This window comes from Camarhynchus parvulus, chromosome 4 (genome assembly GCF_901933205.1).
Source record: "Camarhynchus parvulus chromosome 4, STF_HiC, whole genome shotgun sequence".
In the NCBI taxonomy this organism is placed as follows: Eukaryota; Metazoa; Chordata; class Aves; order Passeriformes; family Thraupidae; genus Camarhynchus; species Camarhynchus parvulus.
In genome coordinates this window covers 11,836,340-11,858,237 of record NC_044574.1, presented here as the reverse complement: position 1 = coordinate 11,858,237, position 21,898 = coordinate 11,836,340, and the positions used below count along the sequence as shown (strand labels likewise).

Genomic DNA, 21,898 nt, shown 5'->3' with positions numbered 1-21,898 from the left:
TGTTGGCTGGCAGGGATTTAGATCCTGGGAATCCTGCACACTTAGAGCTTTTTTAGTTGAGGGAACATGTTGTGCAGTAGGGAGCTGTGTGAACTTGTTCCTTCCATGGGACAACTGATATATTAAACTCCTCTTTTTAAATAAAAGTCTGTGTTTCCATGCTTCCTAAGGTCATGATTTCTGTCCCTTTTGAGCACGCTGCACAGGGTGGTGGGGAAGGGTCATTTTAACTTTATGATTAGTATTTGAGAAAGTCACCATTCAGGCTTGGAAAATGTTGCTCACACAACTGAACAAGTCCACGCTTGTTGCAATGGGCTGTGGCCACTTGCTGCAGCTGCACTGCTCTTATTTTTTTTCCTTAAGCTATGGGTCTTTTTGCTCTGAAAGGTTCTGAGTTCTTTTTTGTGTGTTTGTATGTAGTTTAACAATAAAAAGTACTTCTGCAGTGGCTTTTCAATTTTTTTTTTTTAATTAGCAGCGCTGATTAAGACAGCAGTTGACAATTTGGCCATTAGCCTCCATTGTGGTTTTCACAATACACCATTATCTTCTTTCTTCTTCATAGTGGGCTACTAGCCTGGAACCCTTCCAGTTCTGCTGCAGTAACAGGATGGGCTTAACAGAGATCTCTGGGCTCAAAAAAACCAGAAGTGACTCATCTCCCCTTGCTCATCTGCTCTTGTACATCTTATTAAAAAGAAGTTTGTGTGATCATTTTGTTTCGAATGTCAGGTGGAGATTCAGGCTTCTCTTTGCAGTCTGTTAAATTTTTCACTAAAACAAATGTGTTCAAAGGAGTTAATGTTATCTTAGAGACAAGTGAGTGCTCAGGGCAGATCCTGCTCACCCACAGCAGCCCTGCTGCCCGTTCTGGCTGCTGCACCTCATTGCAGGAGGAGATGTGAAAGAAATGCTTTGCAGCTACAGCCCTGGTCGCTCTGGGAAACCAGGCACCCTAGCTAAAAATAGGCTCCTCTAAGTTAGCAGCTTTGCTTGTGAATGCACAGCCAAGGGAAGCTGATTTGTGTAATAAATGATTTCCATGGACTGGGAACCACGGCTAGTTGGGAAGAGACAGGCAGGAGAAAGAGTTGACAAAATGTAGTAGTTTTAATCCCAGCTTTGGCTATTTATGGAGTGTTTGATATTTCATCCTTTAATTTTGCTAACCACTGTGCGTTTCCCTAAGATCTCAGTTGATGTCAGAGTTTGATCCCACTGAATGCTTTACTTACAGGAGAAAAAGCATTTGTCTTGGAGACTGCAAAGTTTCAGCAAATCAAGGACTGTGTGAGGAAAACAAAGAATTATTGTATCTATTCTCTGGTCATGGGGAGTTAGGTGAAGGAGACTTCCTCGAGGCTGAAAATTCACCATCAGAGGAGCTTGATCTGAATTGTCTGTGTTCAGGATGTGTGCCTCCAGAGCAGCTTCTCTATTCTCCTCATTCCTGTTTGGCTTGGCCTCACCCCTCCCTCTGCAGAGCTCTCTGTGACCCCTCTCCTCCTCAGCTGTGCAGCTGAACTGAGCTTGCCCCGCTGCCGGGGGTGATTCCTCTGCTGCGGGGTGAGGCTGTAGGCATCAGTGTTTCATTTGGTGCTGTAAATGACTCATTTTATCAGCTAGGGAAAATTTTCAGCTAGCTAGTTTGTGGTACAAGGAGAAAAATAAAAATGAGGGTTGGGAAGTGCTATAGATAAAGTGTTAAGTGGTCACAATTTAAACCTTAAATTGCCAATTGCATGACTGGCTAGAAAAAGGAAATGCGAGCAGAAAAAGAAGGCAGTAAACATGATGATTAAATGGATCTTACTCAGAGTAAATTATAGCATTCCCAAATGAAAGTCTTCTCCTTTACTGAGAAATCATTAAATGTTAAACTCACACTATTATTTGCGTTTCATTGGGTAGACTTGCATGTGCAGAAATATCCATTTTAATTAGCGTTGAAAAGAAGTCTCGTGTACAGAGCACTGCCTGGTAGGTATTTTTATACTCTCTCTCCGTGAACTCATTTTATATGATGATGATTTCTTCTAATTTTTAATTAACATGTCTAAGTTAGAGTTGGGGAAAATGATCAGTGTTTCATTAACTGCCTCACACTTGGAGATCTATGCAAACTTAATTGATGTGGTTGCTACAGGGTACTTTGTCAAATGAGCCATCCTGCCACTACTTTTCTCCCCTTGCTTTTCAGTTCTGTGAATTTGAGTGAAAGGCATACTGCAACAGCATATAGTTTTACCTCCAAAATGACAGCCTATGATGTGGTGTTACATTTCAGTGCAGTGTTTCACCAAGAATATTTTGAAATATTTTATAGACTGTGTATTGGAAGATCTTTTGTGTATCACTGGTATAGAGTGCCCTCCATTAGCAAAGAGTGTATATAACAGTGTTTTGGAAAAGCACTGAGAGTTTTTCTTGTTCCTTCTCTGGGGAAAATTATTGTCTCAACTCTGAGCATCACAATTTAAAATATACTTGCTTGTGTATAACAAATACCCCATAATTCATAATGTTTAATATCACAAAATATTAAAGCTTGTTGTTGTTGTTTTTTATTGATTTATTTAGCCATATATATAAATGAGTTATAGTATCTCACTGGAAAAAAATATTGAAATGTGTGAAGGGCTGCTGGTCTAGTGGTAAAGGAGGTGTCCTTGGCTCTGGTCCCAGCTCTGCCACCAACCTGTCCAATGACTGGCACCAAATCAGAGAATCTCAGAAGGAGTAACGTTGGAAGGGACCCCAGTGGGATCATCTGATCCAACCTCAACTGAGTACAGCTATTGGCATACTAGAGAGAATAATTTTTGTGGAGGAAGAGGCTGTTATTAATCATACTCCTTAGTGAGTGAGTATATTCCTACTTAGTATTATTCAGTGGGTTTAGGTTATTGTAGCTGCAGTGTTACTGTTGCCATAATGTGATAATGAAAAAGGACAGGAAAACAGCAGAGGCAAAGAAGATCCAAAAGCCAGTGATGTACTCTGTACTCTGACCACAAATTATGCCTAGAAACTGAGTTAGAGATTCTTAAGTCTGAGTAGGAATCCTATGTCTGAACTTGCTCTATCTAAGAAAACCAATACTTTGTGCTGTGGGCTTATCATAGTGATAACAGCTAACTGCAGCAGCAGGGAGATGGTTGGTAAATTATAAATTATTCAAATACTTTTTATGAAGTCATTATTAAAAGGATAGAAAAAATTGTTTTCCTTACAAAGTGAGGAAAGTGGCTATGATATTAAAATATACTTGGCTTCCTGTAAAGTTTAGGATTTAGAAATTTGATCAACAGAACTCTTAAAAGATTCTATTCACATAATATATTAAGGCACATGAGATTAATTTTAAGCCATCCATGTGGCATGGAATTGCAGAGTAATTGAGGTTGGGAGGAACATCTGGAGGTCATCTGGCCCAGCTCCCTGCTCAAGGCAGGGCTCATATCAAAAGTGAGGTGAAGCTGTTAAGGGTCTGTCTGGTTCAGGTATAATTTGAGAACACCAAGGTTAGAGGTTTGTCAGCCTCCCTGGGTGACCTACTACCTGATTAATCTCAGGGTGCAATTATTTTTCTTTTTATATCCCCCTGGAATTTACCCTCCAGCTTGTGGTTTTATTTCTCTTGTTCTCAGCTCCTGGGAAGAGTCTGTCTCTCTTTTCTTTAGGTAGTGGAATGTTCTGCCTTAGTGTTCTCTTCACTGGACAAATGGAGCCACCTTACTTTTCCTTTTCTGACACGTGCTTCAGCTCTCTCATCATGGTCCTCTACTGGAGTTCCTTCAGGCTGTCAGTCTTTGTTGCAGCAGGGTCCCAAAGAGGGACACAGTCTTCTGGATTGTGTATGTTGCTGTTGTAGGGAATTCCTGAATGATAAATATCAATGAGAGGATCCTCACACATACCTGGATGTGAGGGGACATACTTTATCCGCCAGATTTCTCATGAGAAGCTGAATGCAACCAGGAAGGATGAGTTACTTAGATCTTTGTATTCCATTTCTGAGGGGAAAACCAACCAAAACAGACAGGAAAGAAACCCAGTTTGAAAGTAGACAGTGCTCAGTTATAGTGCTGATATTAACTACAAATTCTAAAGCTTCATTTTCCTGGAGACGTGATGAAGAAGCAAGTTGCAGAGAGATGAGTGAGAGTGTCTTTTGGCACGTTGCTCACTGAAACACTGGAGCTACTTTAGTGCTAAGCGTGATGTCATGCAGGGAGCAGTTTCCGTTTTTAACTGTTTCCAGTTCTGCAATTAGGAATGTAATGCATTGCGTTATGAGAATAAAATTTATTTTTCCTGGTAGGCTTTTTAGTGTTGGGTAAATATGACAGTTGAAACACATGGTGTTTCCTTAAAAGCTGTGAATTCAAATGATGGCTTAGTGTTGAAAAAAGGATATTGGGTGTTTACGATCCAAGGCAGGTCTGTCAGCTACAGAAGTCAGAGCATGTTTTCCACAAGCTGGAATAGTCCATTTGGGGCAAGTGCCAGGAAAGAGGGAAAATCTCCCTTGAGGAAGCAGTGGGGACATAATTCACAATTTTGTGAAAACTCATTAACTTGGTTTCTAAGCGTTCATTCTGAATCCAGTGCCTGTCAGTATTTCCATATTTTCAATCACCAATATGGATAGTGACATGAATTTGCTGATACTTTTGTAGATAGCACAAAAATTGCTAAAATAATGAAGGTTGTTGCAAACATAATCTGAAATGGTCAATTAGATGAAAATTCAAAAATTCACTTTTGATGGAGACAGATGGAGAGCTGTACATGCAAAGATATAAGGCTTTCAGGATGGAAGTCTGCTTTGGGAATTACAAACCCTGAAATCAATGTAAGGTTTTTGAGGGTACCTTCATCAATGAGTAAATCAATTGAATTCATGGAAAAGAGAGCTCAAGAGGTTTGTTCTTGATGCTGATATTCTCCTATATATGTATTTGTGAACTGAATCTTTCATTTTTTTTTCTCCGTGTCTCCAGCTGCAGACTTTTTCTTGACAAACTTCCTTGCTCTTCTGCAGAAAATCATTGAATTCTGCTGGCAATTAGCCCAGGGAAGCACAGACTAGTTAGAATAATTATTGCTGGAGGTGTAGGTGTAGGTCTACAAGCCTAAGGCGGAGCAAGAGGCGACAGATTAAAACCAGCTCTTTGGAGTCTGAGAGATGAATAATGTCTGGGCTTAGAAAGTTCTTGAATTTTCAGGGAGAACCTGGTAGGGTAGTTGAAAAAATGCTGATTTTTTTTGTATGTATATGCATTCATTTAGTCCCTCCTCTGCATGGCCTGATTTTATTAGGCATACTTGCCAAGTGAGCTTTCACTTTTAGGGAAAGAAGAACAAACTGTTTTAAGTTAGTTTTCCAATAGCAGCACTATGCCGGCTTATCCCAGAATCTCTGTTCCTGGAAACCTGTGGTGAGGTTCCTGTAAAGCTGTTTGTGGGCTGGCCATAAAGGGTATATCAAGATTAAGTAAGAAAATCAACTTGGCTTTGCCTTTGGTAGCTGCTGCTACTCAGATCTGGTATTGTCACCTCAGAAATGTCCTAAATTCTGGAGAATATATTCTAAAGGTAAGGGGTGAGGGGTAGGAGTAGGGAGATGACCCAAAGAAATCATCCAGATGCTGAAAAGTAAGCTTTATGAGGTGAATTGCAGGGAGGCCAGTCATTAATGTCATCAAAGAAAAAAGGTCAAAAAGCAATGTGATTACTGTGTGCAATGTGCTTTAAGTATGTTTCTGATTTGTATGGATTTGGGTCTGGAAGTGTAGGAGGAGAGGAGAATGGACAGAGAGAACCAGGTGATCCTTTCTAGCTTTGGATTTAGCATCTGAGATGGCTTCAGTTTACTTCTTTCACTGGAGGGTTATTTGTGTTTCTAATGGCTGCAGATCTATAGCAACATGATAATTACCTGAAACCACAGAATACCAGTCTACAGGAGGTCCCAAAAGATCCCTTTTTCTCCTGAACATGTTCTTGGCTCCTCTTGCAGTCGCACCTACCCATGTGCACCCCTCAACAAACTTTTATTCTTTCAGGGAGCTGAGGACAGCCACAGCCTGGGAGGAGGCAGTGCCTGAAATAATGCACACAAAGATCTGGATCTCTGGCTTACCACCTCTTAAAGGGAGCTTTTTTAGGAAATGTGATTTTGTTTTGTGCTTTTTGAGGGCCATTTCCACTGTTCAGAATTGTTCCTGCCTCATTACTTTGAGAGTCCATCTTTTCCTTAAGCCTGAATCATGGGGGATTTTGTCCCTGTCTTCCCATCCTAATGTAAGAGCAAAATAATAAATTAATCAGTTGGAATAAATCAGAATGTTTCTGACACATAAGCCTTCAGGAACAATCACCATATCTTACACAAAATACAAACAGTTGTAGGGTAAGTTAAACTACAGGTACATCTTAGGAGCTAGAACCTATGGTTTAGAGAACATAAAAGCTACACATGCCTTTCAGGTTCTCTGAGATGCCTGAGTACAGAAGTTCTTCACTTTGTAGTAAAAAGCAACCACTGCTAGGAAGCAAAAATACTTTTCTTAGTTCAGGAAAGCATCACCTTCCCTGCCACCCTAGTAACACTTCCTTGTATTCATTATGAATTTAGCCAGAAAACATTTGGCTTTGTGATCATTATCTTCCATTACCTGCTATGAGGACTGTTACATTTCACTGTATCAAACACTATTAGAATTAAGGTTATAGTTGCAGAAATATCTATTTCTACAGATTTGCTGCTCAATTCTAAGCAGGAAGCATTTAGCTCCAGGCAGTTATTTAATTTTTTATTTCTGCCTTTTTCCTTTGGTGTTGAAAATAAAATTTTCATAATCTTGGAAACTAAAATAAACTGTTGTGGAAGCTTGCCAATTCCCACCTTCCCCCTCCTTTTTGCTTTTGTCCATCCTCCTTCCAGCTGCAGTGGGATGGACCCTTTTCTCTGGTCTATCAGTGTGAAATAACCATGAGAGTCACTGCAGAGCTGAAAGGTAATTAATAATTAAGACAGATCCAGAGAAATGTATCTATAATTCATTGATTTGTGGAGGGAGGAGTAGGTAAGTTGCTTTTTTCTTTTTAAGTAAAAGAAAGAATTAGCAACTAGTCTTGGTTTTGGACACAAATCCATTTTGCAAAATTCATTATCTATCCATATTATCTATCCATAATGCTGTTTCTGAACTGGGGAGTTGAGACTGAAGTTTGAAGATCTCTGTCTCTCTGTGTTAGCCAGTCATGCACAGCCACAGACTGTTAGTATTCTTTGCTCTGAGAAAATAAAAAAATAAAAATAAAAAGAAGGGAAGGATGGCCAACCCTAGCTACCAGGATGCTAAAACCAAAACAAAAACTTCCCTGTGCTGTGATCAGAGACCCTCATGTTTCTCTAAGCTATTTTTCTTAAGGCACCGAGGAGTAAAAAATTCTTAGGGACTACAGATCTCCAAATAGCTTAACTCACTGAGAAAACAGGCACTGCTTTAGTTAAGATAGAAACCAAGAAACTGAATTTATTTGTTTGAGTATATTTCCCCTTTCCTGGCTGATGCATTTCTCTGATAGCACTTTTACTGCCTGTTTATTTTATTCGTGGAGAACTTGCATTATTTCCAGTAGAAATTGGATAATTTCTACTTCTTCACTGTAGTCCCCTGACCTTTATGTCCATAAACTGGATCTCTTCTTTCTTTTGGTAAATTTTTTTTGGATCATCATCTATTGGTAAGTTAGTTAATAAGCACAACTGGTTAAGAGGTGTACATATTAGGCCTTCTTCCTGAGAAATGTGCTTCAGGCTGTTTGTGTTGTCATTTGGGGAAGGGATAGATAAGCTGCAAAAAAAAAAAAAAAAAAAAAAAAATCCGGTAAATTGCTGTCTATTTGTTGTCACAGGGATTAAAGAATTCTTTCACCTTCTTCAGACCAGGGAATATTGAGGGGACTTGATTTCTTTCCCTGCTGGTATGGAATCAATGCCCCAGAAATTGCTTAGGTGTCTGTGGGTAGTGCTCTGAGCTGGGCAGTTTGTGAACACAGGTTGAAAATCCCTGGACTGAGCTAAAATCTCTCAGCATTGAGCTTTAACATTTGTAATTTCTCTCTTCACATAGCAGTAATAGGGATACTTTATTAATTAACTAACGTGATTGTTATCCTTGCTCATTTTAAGTCTCAGAAAGAAAGCTTGAGCCACTTTGCTCTCTATTTTTCATGTATCATCCACAAACATTTTCGTTGGGTTACCATTCATACAACTGACTATTAAAAGTCAAATTTTAGCTTACACAAACTTTAGTTTCCTTATTTTTAGCACTGTGTTTCCTGAAGAAATGTCACTGGTCTTCTGTTTGGAAAAAGACACAATTCATGGAAGAATTGGCAGGGAAGATAGAAGTCTTTTTGGATTATTTCTTTTTCCCCCCCTAAAACTTGGTCAGTTTTGACATGCTTCTGTCTTCAGGAGGTGGCTGAGTAGTCTTGAACAGATGTTTTATTCATTTTAGTGTGCCTGCAAAATAATCTTCTGCAGCTATTTCTTGGGCTGCATTGAAAGCTTCTTTTTCCTTCTATTTGCTTTTGAAAAATACAGAACTACTACCTTGTCTAAGATGATGATGGGCTTGGGAGAGGTTGGAAAATAATTTCTACTGATGAAAAGCTATTTCTTCTTCCAAAGTGGGGAAATGAAAGTAATTGAATGTTGTTTTAGACATATGGGTGATGCATTTTTTCCTGTGGCCTCTAATCATATAAAATTATTGCAAAATACAGTATTAAGAAAAATAACAACAATGTGTGTAGTTGATCAGGGATTGACATAATAGGTGAGAGGTAATTTCCAGTAGTTACTTCTTCTTGCTTTCTCTTGTACATTGTGAGTGAACTTTACTTCAAGAAATGTCTATTTAGAGATATCTCTGGCAGTGTAAGTTCACAATGTATGGTGAACAAGCTTGCAGCTCTAAGTTTAGCTCTAGCTATTCTATTGCAGTGGTCTCATGTCCATTATAACTTGACATTTAAAGTCAGAAATTTGTACAATTACAGGCATTTAATGGAAAATACAATGTAGTTGTTTTTCCTGTGCAAAGAATGTGTGAGACAGGTTTCATCAGAACTGGATCCTTCTCTTCACGTAAGAAATTTCAAGATCTGATTTATTTTTCCTGTGTTTAGAACGGGCTTAATCCAGATTCTAATTGGTTCAGACTTTGGTTCAGACTCTGAGTAAATGCATGGGTATGGAAAGGGGAGGGGGGAACAACAAAAACATCCATTTACTGAGCAACATTGAGCTGAAAAGCTGCCATTGGTTTTGGACTGTAGCTTCTGGCTATTACTGTCTTTCTGTCATGGCATCACTTAAACCCCTAACTTGAGGAAAAACAATTTGCAAGAATTTAAAGATTCAGATTTTTTTCTTTGTTTTGGGATAAGTTAATTTCCATAAGAAAAAGTCTGTTGAGTGGTAAACAGAGAAGACTATTCTCTTAAGTTTCAGAAATAAAATACAAATAGAGACAGGCATTTGTAATTCAAATATAGAACAAACTCTTTAGGAAAAATGATTGGAAAATAAATAGCAGTTCCAGAGAGATGCTCAATATAATGGAGGACAGCAGTAAATGTCATGTACACTGTATAAAAGTTTTAACTGTCTGATAGTATAAAGTTCTGTTGCAAAGAACCTTGGAATTAAGTATATCATGGTCATACCTACCATTTTGAAGAAATGAAATATGGAGTTTTTTAGTAGTTAAAAAATTTAGTCTGCTGTACCTTCTGAGATGATATATATGATTTTACAAATGTCTTCAACTCTCCTTTGTTTTTCTAGGAGGTAAGGGAAAAAAAGATTTTTTTTCCATATTAAAGATGTCGCCTTTTTGGCACAGTTTCTGTTATATGTCAGGACATTGGTGGTACAGAAGCTACATAACTACTGCAGACCTCCTGGCTCCACATGTGGGTGTGTTGTGGGAGTGAGGGACCCTGAAAGCTTTTGGGAGGTGTGGGAGTTGGGTCTGGGAACATCATGGATGAGAAAAGAAGATCCTTTGTGTTAGGCATATGGAATTTAGATGTGTTTGTTGATCCTGCTTCTCAGTCTGTTCTCACTTTAAATGATGTTTTCTGCTCTGCCTGGACTTCTCCTGCAGCTTCTTTAGACAGGGATTCATCCAATCTTTCTGAGAGGGTCAAGCTGGAAGTGTAGGTCCTCAGTATGATAAATCACTAGGAAACACAGTACTTCCAAAGAACTGTTCACATCTAAACTGATCTCTAGAGATATCTGTCTTTTTTCCTATCCTAAAGTTGGGATAAACCAGGGTAATACATCTGTCTCCATTTCTCAACTGTAAAATAAACATTATATTAAGGGGGTGCAAGAAGGCTGAAAATACCACATTTCTACAGGAAGGAACCATGAGAAGGTGTAAGTGTAGAGGTAACTGTTCAGAAGAGTTCTAGGCATGAATTTAAAATATTTTCCTTCCACTTCTTGTGCTGCTGAACTATTGGATCTATCCTTAAATCCATGAAGACAGAAAACAGTAGTGCGCATAACATGAAGAAAGAAGTACTTAGCATATTTCTAAACCAGTCTGTGATCATGGGGAGAGACCAATGATGAAAAACATCAGTCTTTAAGGGGGAGAATTTCACATCAAGGCTTTGTGACTGAAACTGCTTTGCAGTTCTAGCTACAGCCAATTAAATGCTGACGTGCAAAAACTGTCTCTAAAGAATCTGTTGAATACCTAAGTCTTTACTGGAGTAAAATAAAGAAATATAGATCTCATTTATCAGGGCCTACAATCTTTTTCTGCTTGTATCTACTTGATCTGAGGGTCATTTAAAATGTATTAGAGGTTTAAGATTGGAATGCGAGGCTAATTTGAAACCTGGCTCTAAGATGACTGATGATGTTATTATACTTCATAGTGGTTAAACCAAAGCACGGTGTCTGTATGACAAGAGGGATCCAGAATGATGTGCTGAAAGAGCTGTTCCTTTTCACAGATAATGCAATATAATTCCACTTAGCTTTTTTATGTCCCCGTGGCTCTTAAAGTAATGGACACCTAGGGCAGAGGCTGGGTGAGGAAACACAAAAAGCTGGCAAAAACTCAGTGCTCACAGATTGGAAATCTCCTGGTTTGGCTTCAGACTGAACCTGGAGAACTTTCCAGCACTCCCTCAGTCGCTTCCAATGTTTTCTTTGACGTATTTGGCCCCTGACCAATTTTCCCAACTGCTCCCAAGCCCTCTCTAATAGTCTCCTAACCCACTTGGATGTTCCCTCTGCTCCTTTACGCCCTTTCCATTGGCACGGATATGAAGTTCTGCTGCTTCAGGAATAATGCTGAAGATAAATGTGCTTTCATCCTTCTTCTCAAAGGGGTTCATTCCCAGTATTTTACAGTAGCTGTATTCTGTTAATGCCATTTGAGGTGTTCCAAATTTATTGTGAATGGGGCCACAGGGAGCAGGCAGGCTTGGCGTTGGAGTGGGAATGGTTCCCTCTCACATTACACGCTAGGGGCGGTGTGTTGGTCCTTCTGAAATTAATTATTTTAGCAAGATAAGTAAGATGAAACAGTTAAAATGAAAGGCAGTCCTAGAGAGACTGACTTCCACCCAGGAAAAGTGGGTGGTGTTGGGCCTTGTCTGTTCCTGTGTGAAACTACAGAGGGTATGGTCCTTGTTTGGAGAGGCACCCAGGCACTCTCACTGGAAAGGTGATCAAGCTGGGGGACCAGAGGGCTTTTGTTAGACAGCATCTGGAGTATCAGCCCCAGATCTCTTTTGGGTTATTCCTGTTTTACTAGGCAACCTGAATTTTTTTTTTCTTTCCATTTAATCCTCCTTACTCAATTTTTTGTGTCATTTTCCAGCTTTAGAATAAGCTGAGTTAAAGTATCCCTGACCATGTAAATGCTGATTAGTACAACACACACGCTCCACATCACAAAAGGTGTGAAACAAGTTTTTCATCTGCCTCTGCTTTGTCTCTGGTCTTCTGACTGAAATATTAATCAGCAACAGTCTGTCACTGTAATAGAACTGCATTGGTCTTTAGCGTGTTTGTCCTGGCAGAACTCCTTTCAGGTATGAGTGTGCCCATGTTCCACTCCGTAGACCATGTTCCTATGTTTATCTTTCTCATTCATACAGAACAAATTCAGGCACTTAATATTCAGTTAATATAAATTTCAGTCCTTATTCATGATGAAGAAGGATATTAAACAGTGGGATTCTTTGACTGGTCTTCATGAAGTACCAAAGTCCTTCATGTGCAGTGTTTATAAAGCCCTTTTATGATAGACAATTAGGTCTCATTTGAACACCATTAGCCATTTCAGAGAGAAGTAAATGTTATTTTGAGGACATTGTAGGTTGATGAAACCTCTGGTAAATATGATGTTATTTGGTACAATGATACTTAATCCTGTGGTTCTGGTGAAGACAGAGCAGCTGTGAGGGAGGGTAACCAATATGAACATGTCTGCCAACAGCCCTGCATCAAAGGAATGCTCTGCCCAGCTTGTGGTATCCTCCTCTATCGCTATTTCCATATGTCTTGCATAATAATTTCATTTTTTAAATGAAAAGCATAGTTATTTTTATATGTAAATGTTTTTCTTTTTTTTAAAAAAAAAGCTCTGGCCTTGAGAAAGCATTTAGTGATGCAGATTAGAAGCTCAGTTTCAATTTTTATATATTACTATTGGTCTGTAACACTAAATGAGAGACTGGGAATATTTCACAAGCTGCACTTTTTCTTTTCTGGTAGTGAATAGCTATATAATAGTGATGATGGAGGTAAACAGCTTATTTATAATATTGAATTCCTGAAATATTTGGAAGAGACTAAAGATGCTTTACATATGCCATCTTTTAATGTTAGCTCTGCTTCCTCTTGAATTTTCATGGGAATGAAAAAGAATATTCACATAATAAGTTTGGTTCTGCAGGAAGGATTGCTAATTCAATTTAGAATACATTAGTAGGGATGATAAGTAAAGCTGGTCCGTATTTAAAAAAGAATCACAATTAGGGGACTAGAGAGACAGGAAAAAAAGATCCTTGCTTCATGCTTTAGAAATTTATTCTCTTGGCATGTTTGCAAATGTGGTTTTAAGAACTTATCAAATGCTATGTTAAATATTTAAACCTAAAAATTCCTCTGGTTGTGTAGTAAAAGGCAGCGACAGAAAAGCAGAGATTTTTGTGTCAGAGGTGACATTGTTTGGGGCTGTTTGAAAAAGAACGGGAAGTTTAATTAAACAACTAGTTAAAATGTCAGACAGTTGCCAAAGCTGCAGATTTAATTCTAATAATTCAGGCTGAGTTCCCTCCCGTTTGCTTGAGCAAGCTCTGCATCTGCAGCATGCCCAGAAATCTTGGACCTGCACCTAATGGTTCTGGAAAGGAGCAGCAATGGGAATATGTGGAAGTAGTAGCACTTCACATTGGCTGACCAGTTCTCATAAACTTTGATTTTTGGGGTCTGATCATTAACAGTTATATAACAACAGTCTCTGTTCTTGTGTGGGTGGGCCGGGCCACATAGAAATCTGAGCTTATCCAGCAGCCAGCTGCTAACAACTAAACTAGCAGCCCAGGTGCCCGAGTTACAAATTACTGAAGATAGGAAAATATAGATGCAAATAAATAAAGCATTTTTATTTATATGCCTTCCCCATTCTTATGTTTTTTGTAGTTTTTTTGTTTATTGCTGTTCTAGATGCATCTGTGCCATGGACTTGTAGTATAAACTGATATGGCTACTTCAGCCATTTGGCTATCTACTTCTCTGTTGAATGTGACTGAAATCAGTCACTGGATTTAGAATTAAAAAGTGGGGATGAGGAGCCCAGCCCATACATATACAGTGCAATACATGTGGAGTGGCATCACAGAAACATAATTTTCTTAGGAGCTTGCATTGAAAATCTGGCGTGAGCTGGTGATGGTGTTGAAGACTTATTGTGTTCTGTGCTTGAACTGTAGCCTCCTGAAGGCAGTAGATTTTCTTTTTGTCCTGTGTTTGCACAGAGCTAACAGAGAATAATCCTATTCTGTGCTAGACAGTGGATTAAATCTATTTGATATCTTAAAGTTACTTTTCTGTATGAATGTTTTTAATTCAATGTTTGAAGTACTATGTTTAAAATGGTTTTGAATCTGGAAGCAATCACAACCACTGCTTTTAAGACTATGCACTTATTCAGCTCTTGTGGATGGAAATACCTCTTAGAGAACAGGAATTGAGTCATTATTGTGTCTTACTTTGAATTATGAATTAATTCACTGATGGAATTATTACTAATGTTTAATACAAGTGCACTGGTATAGTCAGTGACTTCATACACAGTAAGTTCTCTCGTCTCCCAATACAATTTAGTTGGAAGAAATAGAAATCTAATTCTTTCAGTATTTCATATTAAATCATGTATTGCTTTTATGAACTTTATTACCAGAGAGGAGTAGAAGCTTATACAGTGAATTTTTAATAGCTTAAATAATGGTTTAAATGTTTGCTTTTTTACCTTTTATCATAGTGCTGCAACAGAGTCTACCTAAATGCCCTTTTTCTGTTTAGTTTTCCTAGCATAATCAAATGATGATGCAGTTATTAAGAGTAGTATGTTAGTCCATATAATAACCTTGTTGTAATGTACCTTCATATTAATAATTTCCTGAATTTTATTTTTCTCTCAAGAGTCTTTGTTTTAAATAAGAGACATGAAAATTAACATTGCTCTTAGCATGATGATTGAAGAGCCTGCTGCTGCAAAAGTGGAAATGGCTTGAGGGATTGGAGCAGTAGGTGGCTGCCCATAATTTGCTAGGGAACTTTTTGATTATTAGGTGTCAAAAAAGTTTTGGAATTACAGGGGTGGCAGTGAAAAATTAATAAGATGTGACTAGAACCTCTTGATCTCCCCAAAATAGTTGTGGTGTACAATGGAATAGTTAAATAGCTGAAAAGGTGAGTGAAGCTCTGTTCTTAAGCAAAACAGCAGCTTATGTTCCAGTCATACAGGGTATTAAGTGGCTCTCATAAACACTTCTTTGGATTTCAGCGGGTTCATTCTCATGAATTAAATTAAGCAGATGCTAAAAAGTTTGCAGAAACTTGAATCTGTCTGAGGAGTTTATTTTCCTGGTAGCTCTGGCTGCTCAGAAGTACTTACAGCATGCTCTCACTGTCTAAAAACTTGAGAAAAGACAAAAACTTGCAATCGTAATTATGCATTTGAAAGGACGAGATTTTTGCTATGGAATTTCTAAATAGATTTAAAAAATCACAAAAGCTAAAATCACAAATTTCAGGGGTCAAATAAAACTTTATCTGTAACAATCTGCATGTAGCTAGAAAAAGAGAGATCTTTGTTAAGAATGGTCCATGAAAAAAAAGCATCATGGAGGGAGCATGGGGAAAAAATAAAATAGTTTTCCAAAAGTTCATGTTTATCAAAAAGAAAAGGACCTTAGCAAATCCTCCACAGAAGATAAAATATAAACACCAGGAAAGGTGATTGATCTAGAATTCATTCCTTTTTCCCTTCTCAGCTCCTTTAGCTGACATGGTGATGAAAGGAGAGGATTAAAATGGGCTTCTTAAAGCCAAAATTTTATTAGGAAATGATTAAAAGCACATTGTGTCTTGTAAAGTGAAGTTGTTCTCTTTTCAGCTCAGCCTTGCTGCAAAGCATTTTCAGAGGAGAGCAACAGGAAAGGAGAGGGGATAAACATAGATCATTCTAACTTACATTATTCACGGGTAATAATATCTGGAATTTTCCATTTGTTTTCCTGGTCTGTCATTCACTGAAAACCCAGTGCACCCCTGAAGACAGCTCTACATCCAGAAAAGATTTTGAATGGAAACTGCTCCAACTCCTTTGTTTGGAGCTGTGGCTACTGAGAATTCACACAGGCGGAACGAAGTTATGGAAGCAGGGGAATGATGTGGGAGAATCAGAATTCCATCTGTGCACCCCACTGTTCCTCTCCCCACCAAAAAAGGAGGGGGAGGATGAGGTAGAGAAATTTCTGGAGGCCCAACACAGAGAAATTGACTGAAGCTAGTTATTTCTTCCATGGCAAACTAACTTCTAATGCACGTTGCATTTGATTCTTAGAATTCATAAGGGATTTCTCTTCTCTATGTACCATGGCACCTAGAGAGAAATACTGGCTTTATGGAGAGGCCTTTACCAAAGGCTTTGGTAAAGAAGCAGGTAATAGAGTATCATTTTTGTAGTAAAAGGTGAAAGTTTTCACTTTCTTTTTTTCCCTTTCAGTATTTTTGTCCAGAACACCATCAGGTATTCACAGGTCCCTAGCACACAACAGTAACCATTGTTGTCACCTCCATTGTCATACTCTGGGAGGGAACTCAAAGAATTGTGGGTGAAGTTTAAATGGTTTAAAATGGATTCACAAGTCTCTGGAAGTTTGGATAGAGTGGAGATTTCTAGATAATCCTATAAATCCAACTTAAAGTAAAAAATCCGGTAAATCTTAATTCTCTTTCATTGCCTACGTTTATTTTAGCTGTAAAATAATAAGAGAAAAAAGTTAAATTTGTTGTAGCTGTCCATGACTGATGGTAGGATGAGCTGGTTAAGAATCATATCCTTGATCATTGCTCAGTCGTTTCTGTGTCTCTCCCCAGCCACAGGCCACCCAAGCACTTTCACTAGAGAGCCATGTGTATGAACCACTGGCTTCAATCCAGCCTGTAAAATGCTTGTAATTATGGAGTCTCATTAAAATGAAATCAGTGAAACAGGCTTCTGCTCTTAAACATGATGGGTAGAATCCTGAGATCCTGAAGACCTTTATGCTTCCATTGTGAAATAATTCTTTCTATTCTTTGGATGTGTCTATTAATTTAGAAAAACTGCCATTATGATCAGCCTGGATCCTGTTTTCAGGATCACCTGAAAAGGTGCCCACAGGCTAAAAGGCTGTGCTGTAAAATCTGTTGAATAGCTGGCCTCCATTATTCAGCTACTGGGATGAAATCCACTGGCAAAGTTGACATGATGGTCAGCCCCTCAGCAGCTTCATTCTTCTTAATTCATGACAGGAATCTGCTAATGTTGTTACAGAGTTTAGAGATGGCTTCTTATGGCTTTGTTTTTCCTACTAAGTCATTCTCTCCACTTCCAAAGTGCAAGATAAGGTACTTAAATTTTTACATGAATTTACCAGTCAGATTGGAAACTACTGACACCTATTTTTCGGAGCTCTGACTCAGTTTAAAGCACCAATCCTGCAGCATCAAGAAGATGTTTTACTGCTTATGGCTGCTCCCCACTGCAGTTTGCAGTTACCTGAAAGCCATTCAGTTGAGGTGTGTGGAACAGCAGTGCCTTTCTGGTTTGGTGTGTGCATGCCCAGATGAACTGCAGCTAGCCAGCAGTACCATGAGCCTGGCAGTCTTTAACATTCCTGACAGGTGCTGAGTTACAGAAATGGCCTTTCTGGAAGGTTCTTGGTTGTGCTCAAAGCAGGTAAAACTGAGGATGATACCACAGGATTTTCTGTGTGTGATTTTAATCTGTTTAATTCAGGAATGGAACATTGGGCTTAGCCTGTGCCAGGATGGCCCTAACACACATTGCTGAAAATTATCTGAATTTTAAAATTTCTAATTCTAGGATGCACAGGGATGAAGAAAGTTGGTTCACCAAGTTCAGGATTCAGCCTCCATTTCTGCATAAATGGAAGGAAAGAAAGTATAATCTCTTGTATTTTTAGGTATTTTCTTTTTTATTTTCATGTACCAAGTATGCATTCTTGTATCTCTTAAAAAAATAAATTCCAGATCAGTTTTTGTGACTTAAGAGGGATTATACTTGTTTGGAAAGGCACAGTCTGAAAGTTTTTCCTTAATAATTGGAGCCAATAGATGCTCCCAATAGTGAAGTTTCTTTTTTTTTCTTCTTAACTGCAAGCACCAGAAAAGGCTGCAGTTGAGACACTGATGATACAATAAATAGCTGACCTGGTAGAACGTGCTTGGGCTGTAGCCAGGAATCTCATCCACAGATACACTCTCCTTTGGGAAATGGTTCTTTCCCTTTGCTTTGTAAGTCTTGTAGTAACATTTTTTTCCTTTTTTTAAGCCAAAACTTTAATTTTTATAAATAATCAAATTAAAAAAAGTGATCTGATAGATTGTGGCTCTTTTGAGAATAGGAGTGAATAATACTTGTGAATTATGGATTGTTTCCACTTTTGCTTATATCAATATACATCCAGGAGTATGTGTTGTGAGTTTATTAGGTTTGGCTAACCTGGGTGAGCCTGGTATTACACCTCAGTTCTGTAAAACACTGCATTATTTTCATGTAATAACATCCTCAGTCTGTAATTCTGTTCTCTCACAATCTCCAGCATACAAGGAGTGCAGCATAAATGTATCATTGGCGTATTTAATTATCTGAATAATCAAAGTGAACACCTACAGTTGCTGTTTGCTGTAAATTTCATCTGGTGGTCAGAGCAGTGCCAGTTAAATAACAGCTTGCCCCAAACTGTTGGAGACTGGGGGTGACCCCACATTAAAGAAAGCCTCCAGCTGAGCAGGGCACCAGCCTGTTCTGCCTCTCTGGGGTTGCCATGGGCATGTGGCTCTAAGAGCCACTAATATGGACTGGCAGCAAATGAAAGAAACCTGTAAAAGATCCAAACATAAACCACAGTATTGAGCTTGATGCACTGCTTGTGGACTAGTGCTTTACATTATTTGACCAGTGAATTTGTCACTTGTCGAGAAGATGAAAAATATTTCTTGCTGGCTATTTTCATAGGATGAAGATGTTGTGTGGATAAAATTTGATTGTGTGTTTTGTTGGCAGTTGTTGATGCAGATGAGTAATTTATTGAGCACAGAGCTGGTTCATGAAGGGGAAAAAGTGATTCTTCAAGAAATGAAAAGTGATAGCTATAAAAGTTGCATTGCTGATTTTGTAAGGAAGGCCAGAGCTCTTTTTCCCCTGATTTTTTAAATCTGGATAATCAAAGTTAATCACCATTGTTTAACACTTTGGATTAAAAAAAATATTTGTGTCTGTAGAGTTGTCTCCTAAATTTAAACAAGCAACCAGGTTGGTTTTTCCTAATCAGAAAGTCATAAAGATTGCTTGAGGAATGTCATGTGGTGGTGGTATTTATGTGACAATTCCAACTCCACTGTTTATGTGAAATGGGCAATCTTTCACAGTCACCAGGTTTGCAGAAAACTTCAAGTGCTGAAATCACTCTTCCCAAAAAGAGAAATGAAAAAGCCAGGCTCAAAATCAAAACTCTAAGAGTTAAAATGAGGTCAAATGCTTTTCAGATTTTCGGAAGCCTCACTTTTGTTTTTCCCAAAATCAAGCTGCCTATGTCTGTTTCTGTTTCTTATGTCAGTTTACATATTTAAATCTATTTATTCTCATTTTCTTTTAGGTGATCCTGATCCTTACCAAGTATTATCATACTGACATGGGGAAAGTTCTGGAGAGCTCTTTGTGGAGGTAAGACCTCTGCTTTTTCTATAATCTTCACTCCTGCTGTTTTTGGAATAGATCCACCCCTTCCTTTTCCAGGCTGCTGCTGGGCTGAGTTGGTAACTGACTGATACTATTGTTGTAAGATTATTCAGATTGTCATCAGCTCCTGCTCATTTTCTTTCTTGGATGCATTTCCTGTTGCTGATTTAGAGTTTGTAATGAGTTTTAACAGTAGAAAGAAAGAGTGATGGAGAGTATAAGGTAACTTCTTGATGCTACTTTGCAAGTTGCCATGTTTTTCCTTTTCCTAGAAATTCTGCATCAAACTTACTCAAAAAGTTTGAAATGCTTACTGTGTTGGGATGTGTCCTTTGGGAATTCTTGCTGCTTGAGTAGTGTACTGAGGTTAGTAAACAATCCTGCTTTGGAAGTAGTTAGGATTGTCTGGATGAAGTATACCAGCAGTGAAGGTTATATTGTGTTTTATGACAACTGGGAATAAATAGTAATCCAAATAAATTTCTAAACTCATTCTTATTCCCATAATACTTGTGAATTAAGATACCAATATGCTTGTTGCCTGTGTGTGTGCACAGATTGCACAAAATTTTCCACAACAATTTTTTTCTGGACCCATCATGTACATTTGAAAAGCTAAAGTATTTCACTGTTACCAATAAATGTGATACTGCACCAGTATTTGCTCTGCTGGTTTTGCTGGTTATTTCTAGCAGTAGAAATGACAGGAGAGTTAAATTGAAATGTAGCTCATAATCTTTGGGTCTAGAAACAAATAGTTTAGATAAAACCTCGTGGCTTAGGTACTTACAAACTTCATGCTGTCCCAAGAGCTTGTATGGGGACTTGACCTTCAGCTGTGAGTGTAAGGACCTTTACAGAAACAATCCAAGAAAAGGACTGGGTAAGGGAATAGGGAGTGGGAAATGTCTGTTTCCAGGACGTGCTGCAAAACAGCCTTGTTACTTTTGAAAGAGGTGGCGTTGTTTTAACTGTGTGGGGTTTCTCAGTGACAGTGCTTCTGCCATAACTTGTCATTCCAGTGTCTGAATGGTGCTCAGTCTGGCCAGGGCCAGTGGTCCATGCAGAATAAGGGTATTTCTAGTTCTAAGAAGGAGCTATTCAGGAGAGAGAGTAAGATCAAATGGAGACTGGCCTTTTTAGGGCTGTGACAGTTCATTTGTAACTATCCTTTAAACTTACAAGATGCAAAATTTATTGCACATTTGTTTCTGTTTTAATTTTTGTCCAACATCTTGTGTAAATAAGACAAGCAAATGACAGTTTGGATACTCCCAACTGCGTAAGCACACAGTGCTTTCCTGTTATTTGTCAGTGGCCCGTACAACATATGCAATATATTTCAAGTTTTCCAATTCATACTTCAGAGTATCTATCATAGTCTTTTAAGCATTTTCAGTTGGATTCTTCAAAATAAACTCTTTGGTCTTTTAAAATAAACATAAACCAGGCTTCAGATAATGTTTCTTTCTTTGGAGAACATAAACACTTAAAACAAGGTCATCCAGACCTTGCTGACAGCTGGTGTGAAGAACTGGTGTGAACTGCATTCAAATAAAATTGATACTAGTGTGTATCATCTGGAAATGGTGCCTTTTTACTTACAAGGAACAGATGTACCAGATGCCTTGTACTGGCACAGGTCAGGTCCTGCCCCAAAGGCTGGGCACAGATGTCCCCAGTGCTCTCTCTCAGTGGTTTCAGGTTTTGGGGATGTGCTGAGTGCCCATGGCTCCACTTTAGTGCAGCAGGGATGGGGCCTTGGGGGACTTTCCTTGGGTGTGTCTTGCGATTTCACAGGGCACAGCCCAGGCAGGGTCTGGGCATCAGGGTGCCTTGGGCTGTGCACTTTGTCAAGAGAGCCTTTGGGAGCTCACTCCTTGATGTGATGATGCCAGAACCTGCTAAGCCAGGGATGGGGATGGAAGCTGGGGCTTGTTGACCAGACAGGCTGGATGGGTTCTGAGTCACCTGGTCCAGTGGGAGGTTCTCTGCTCATGGCAGTGGGACTGGAACTAGATGGTCTTTCAGGTCCCTTCCAACCCAAACCAAACCATTCCATGATTCTGTGGTTTCTAAAGCCAGGGGTGAAAAGCTGAAAGGGAAGTGAGTGCTTAAGATGAGCACTTGGGCCAGGGGTTGCTACCTAGGTGATCCATGCCTGGATATGTGCTGGGCTCACCTCCTTCTTGCACCTCTGCCCTCTGTGGTGTAGAAGAGACACAGCTGTCAAACTGGAAGAGTTACAAAGTGCTTGCATCTGGAAAAGTGCAAATCAGACCAACTATTGCAAAAGT

General features: G+C 38.9%; 1 protein-coding gene across 1 annotated transcript in view; it reads left to right on the top strand.

The window, feature by feature from the left end:
• The window catches only part of SORCS2 (sortilin related VPS10 domain containing receptor 2), a 534,484-nt gene that overhangs the window by 153,529 nt on the left and 359,057 nt on the right, over positions 1 to 21,898 (top strand). Inside the window, 1 exon segment of the mRNA XM_030948300.1 lies at positions 19,519 to 19,586. Coding sequence (XP_030804160.1) covers positions 19,519 to 19,586 — 68 coding nt within the window.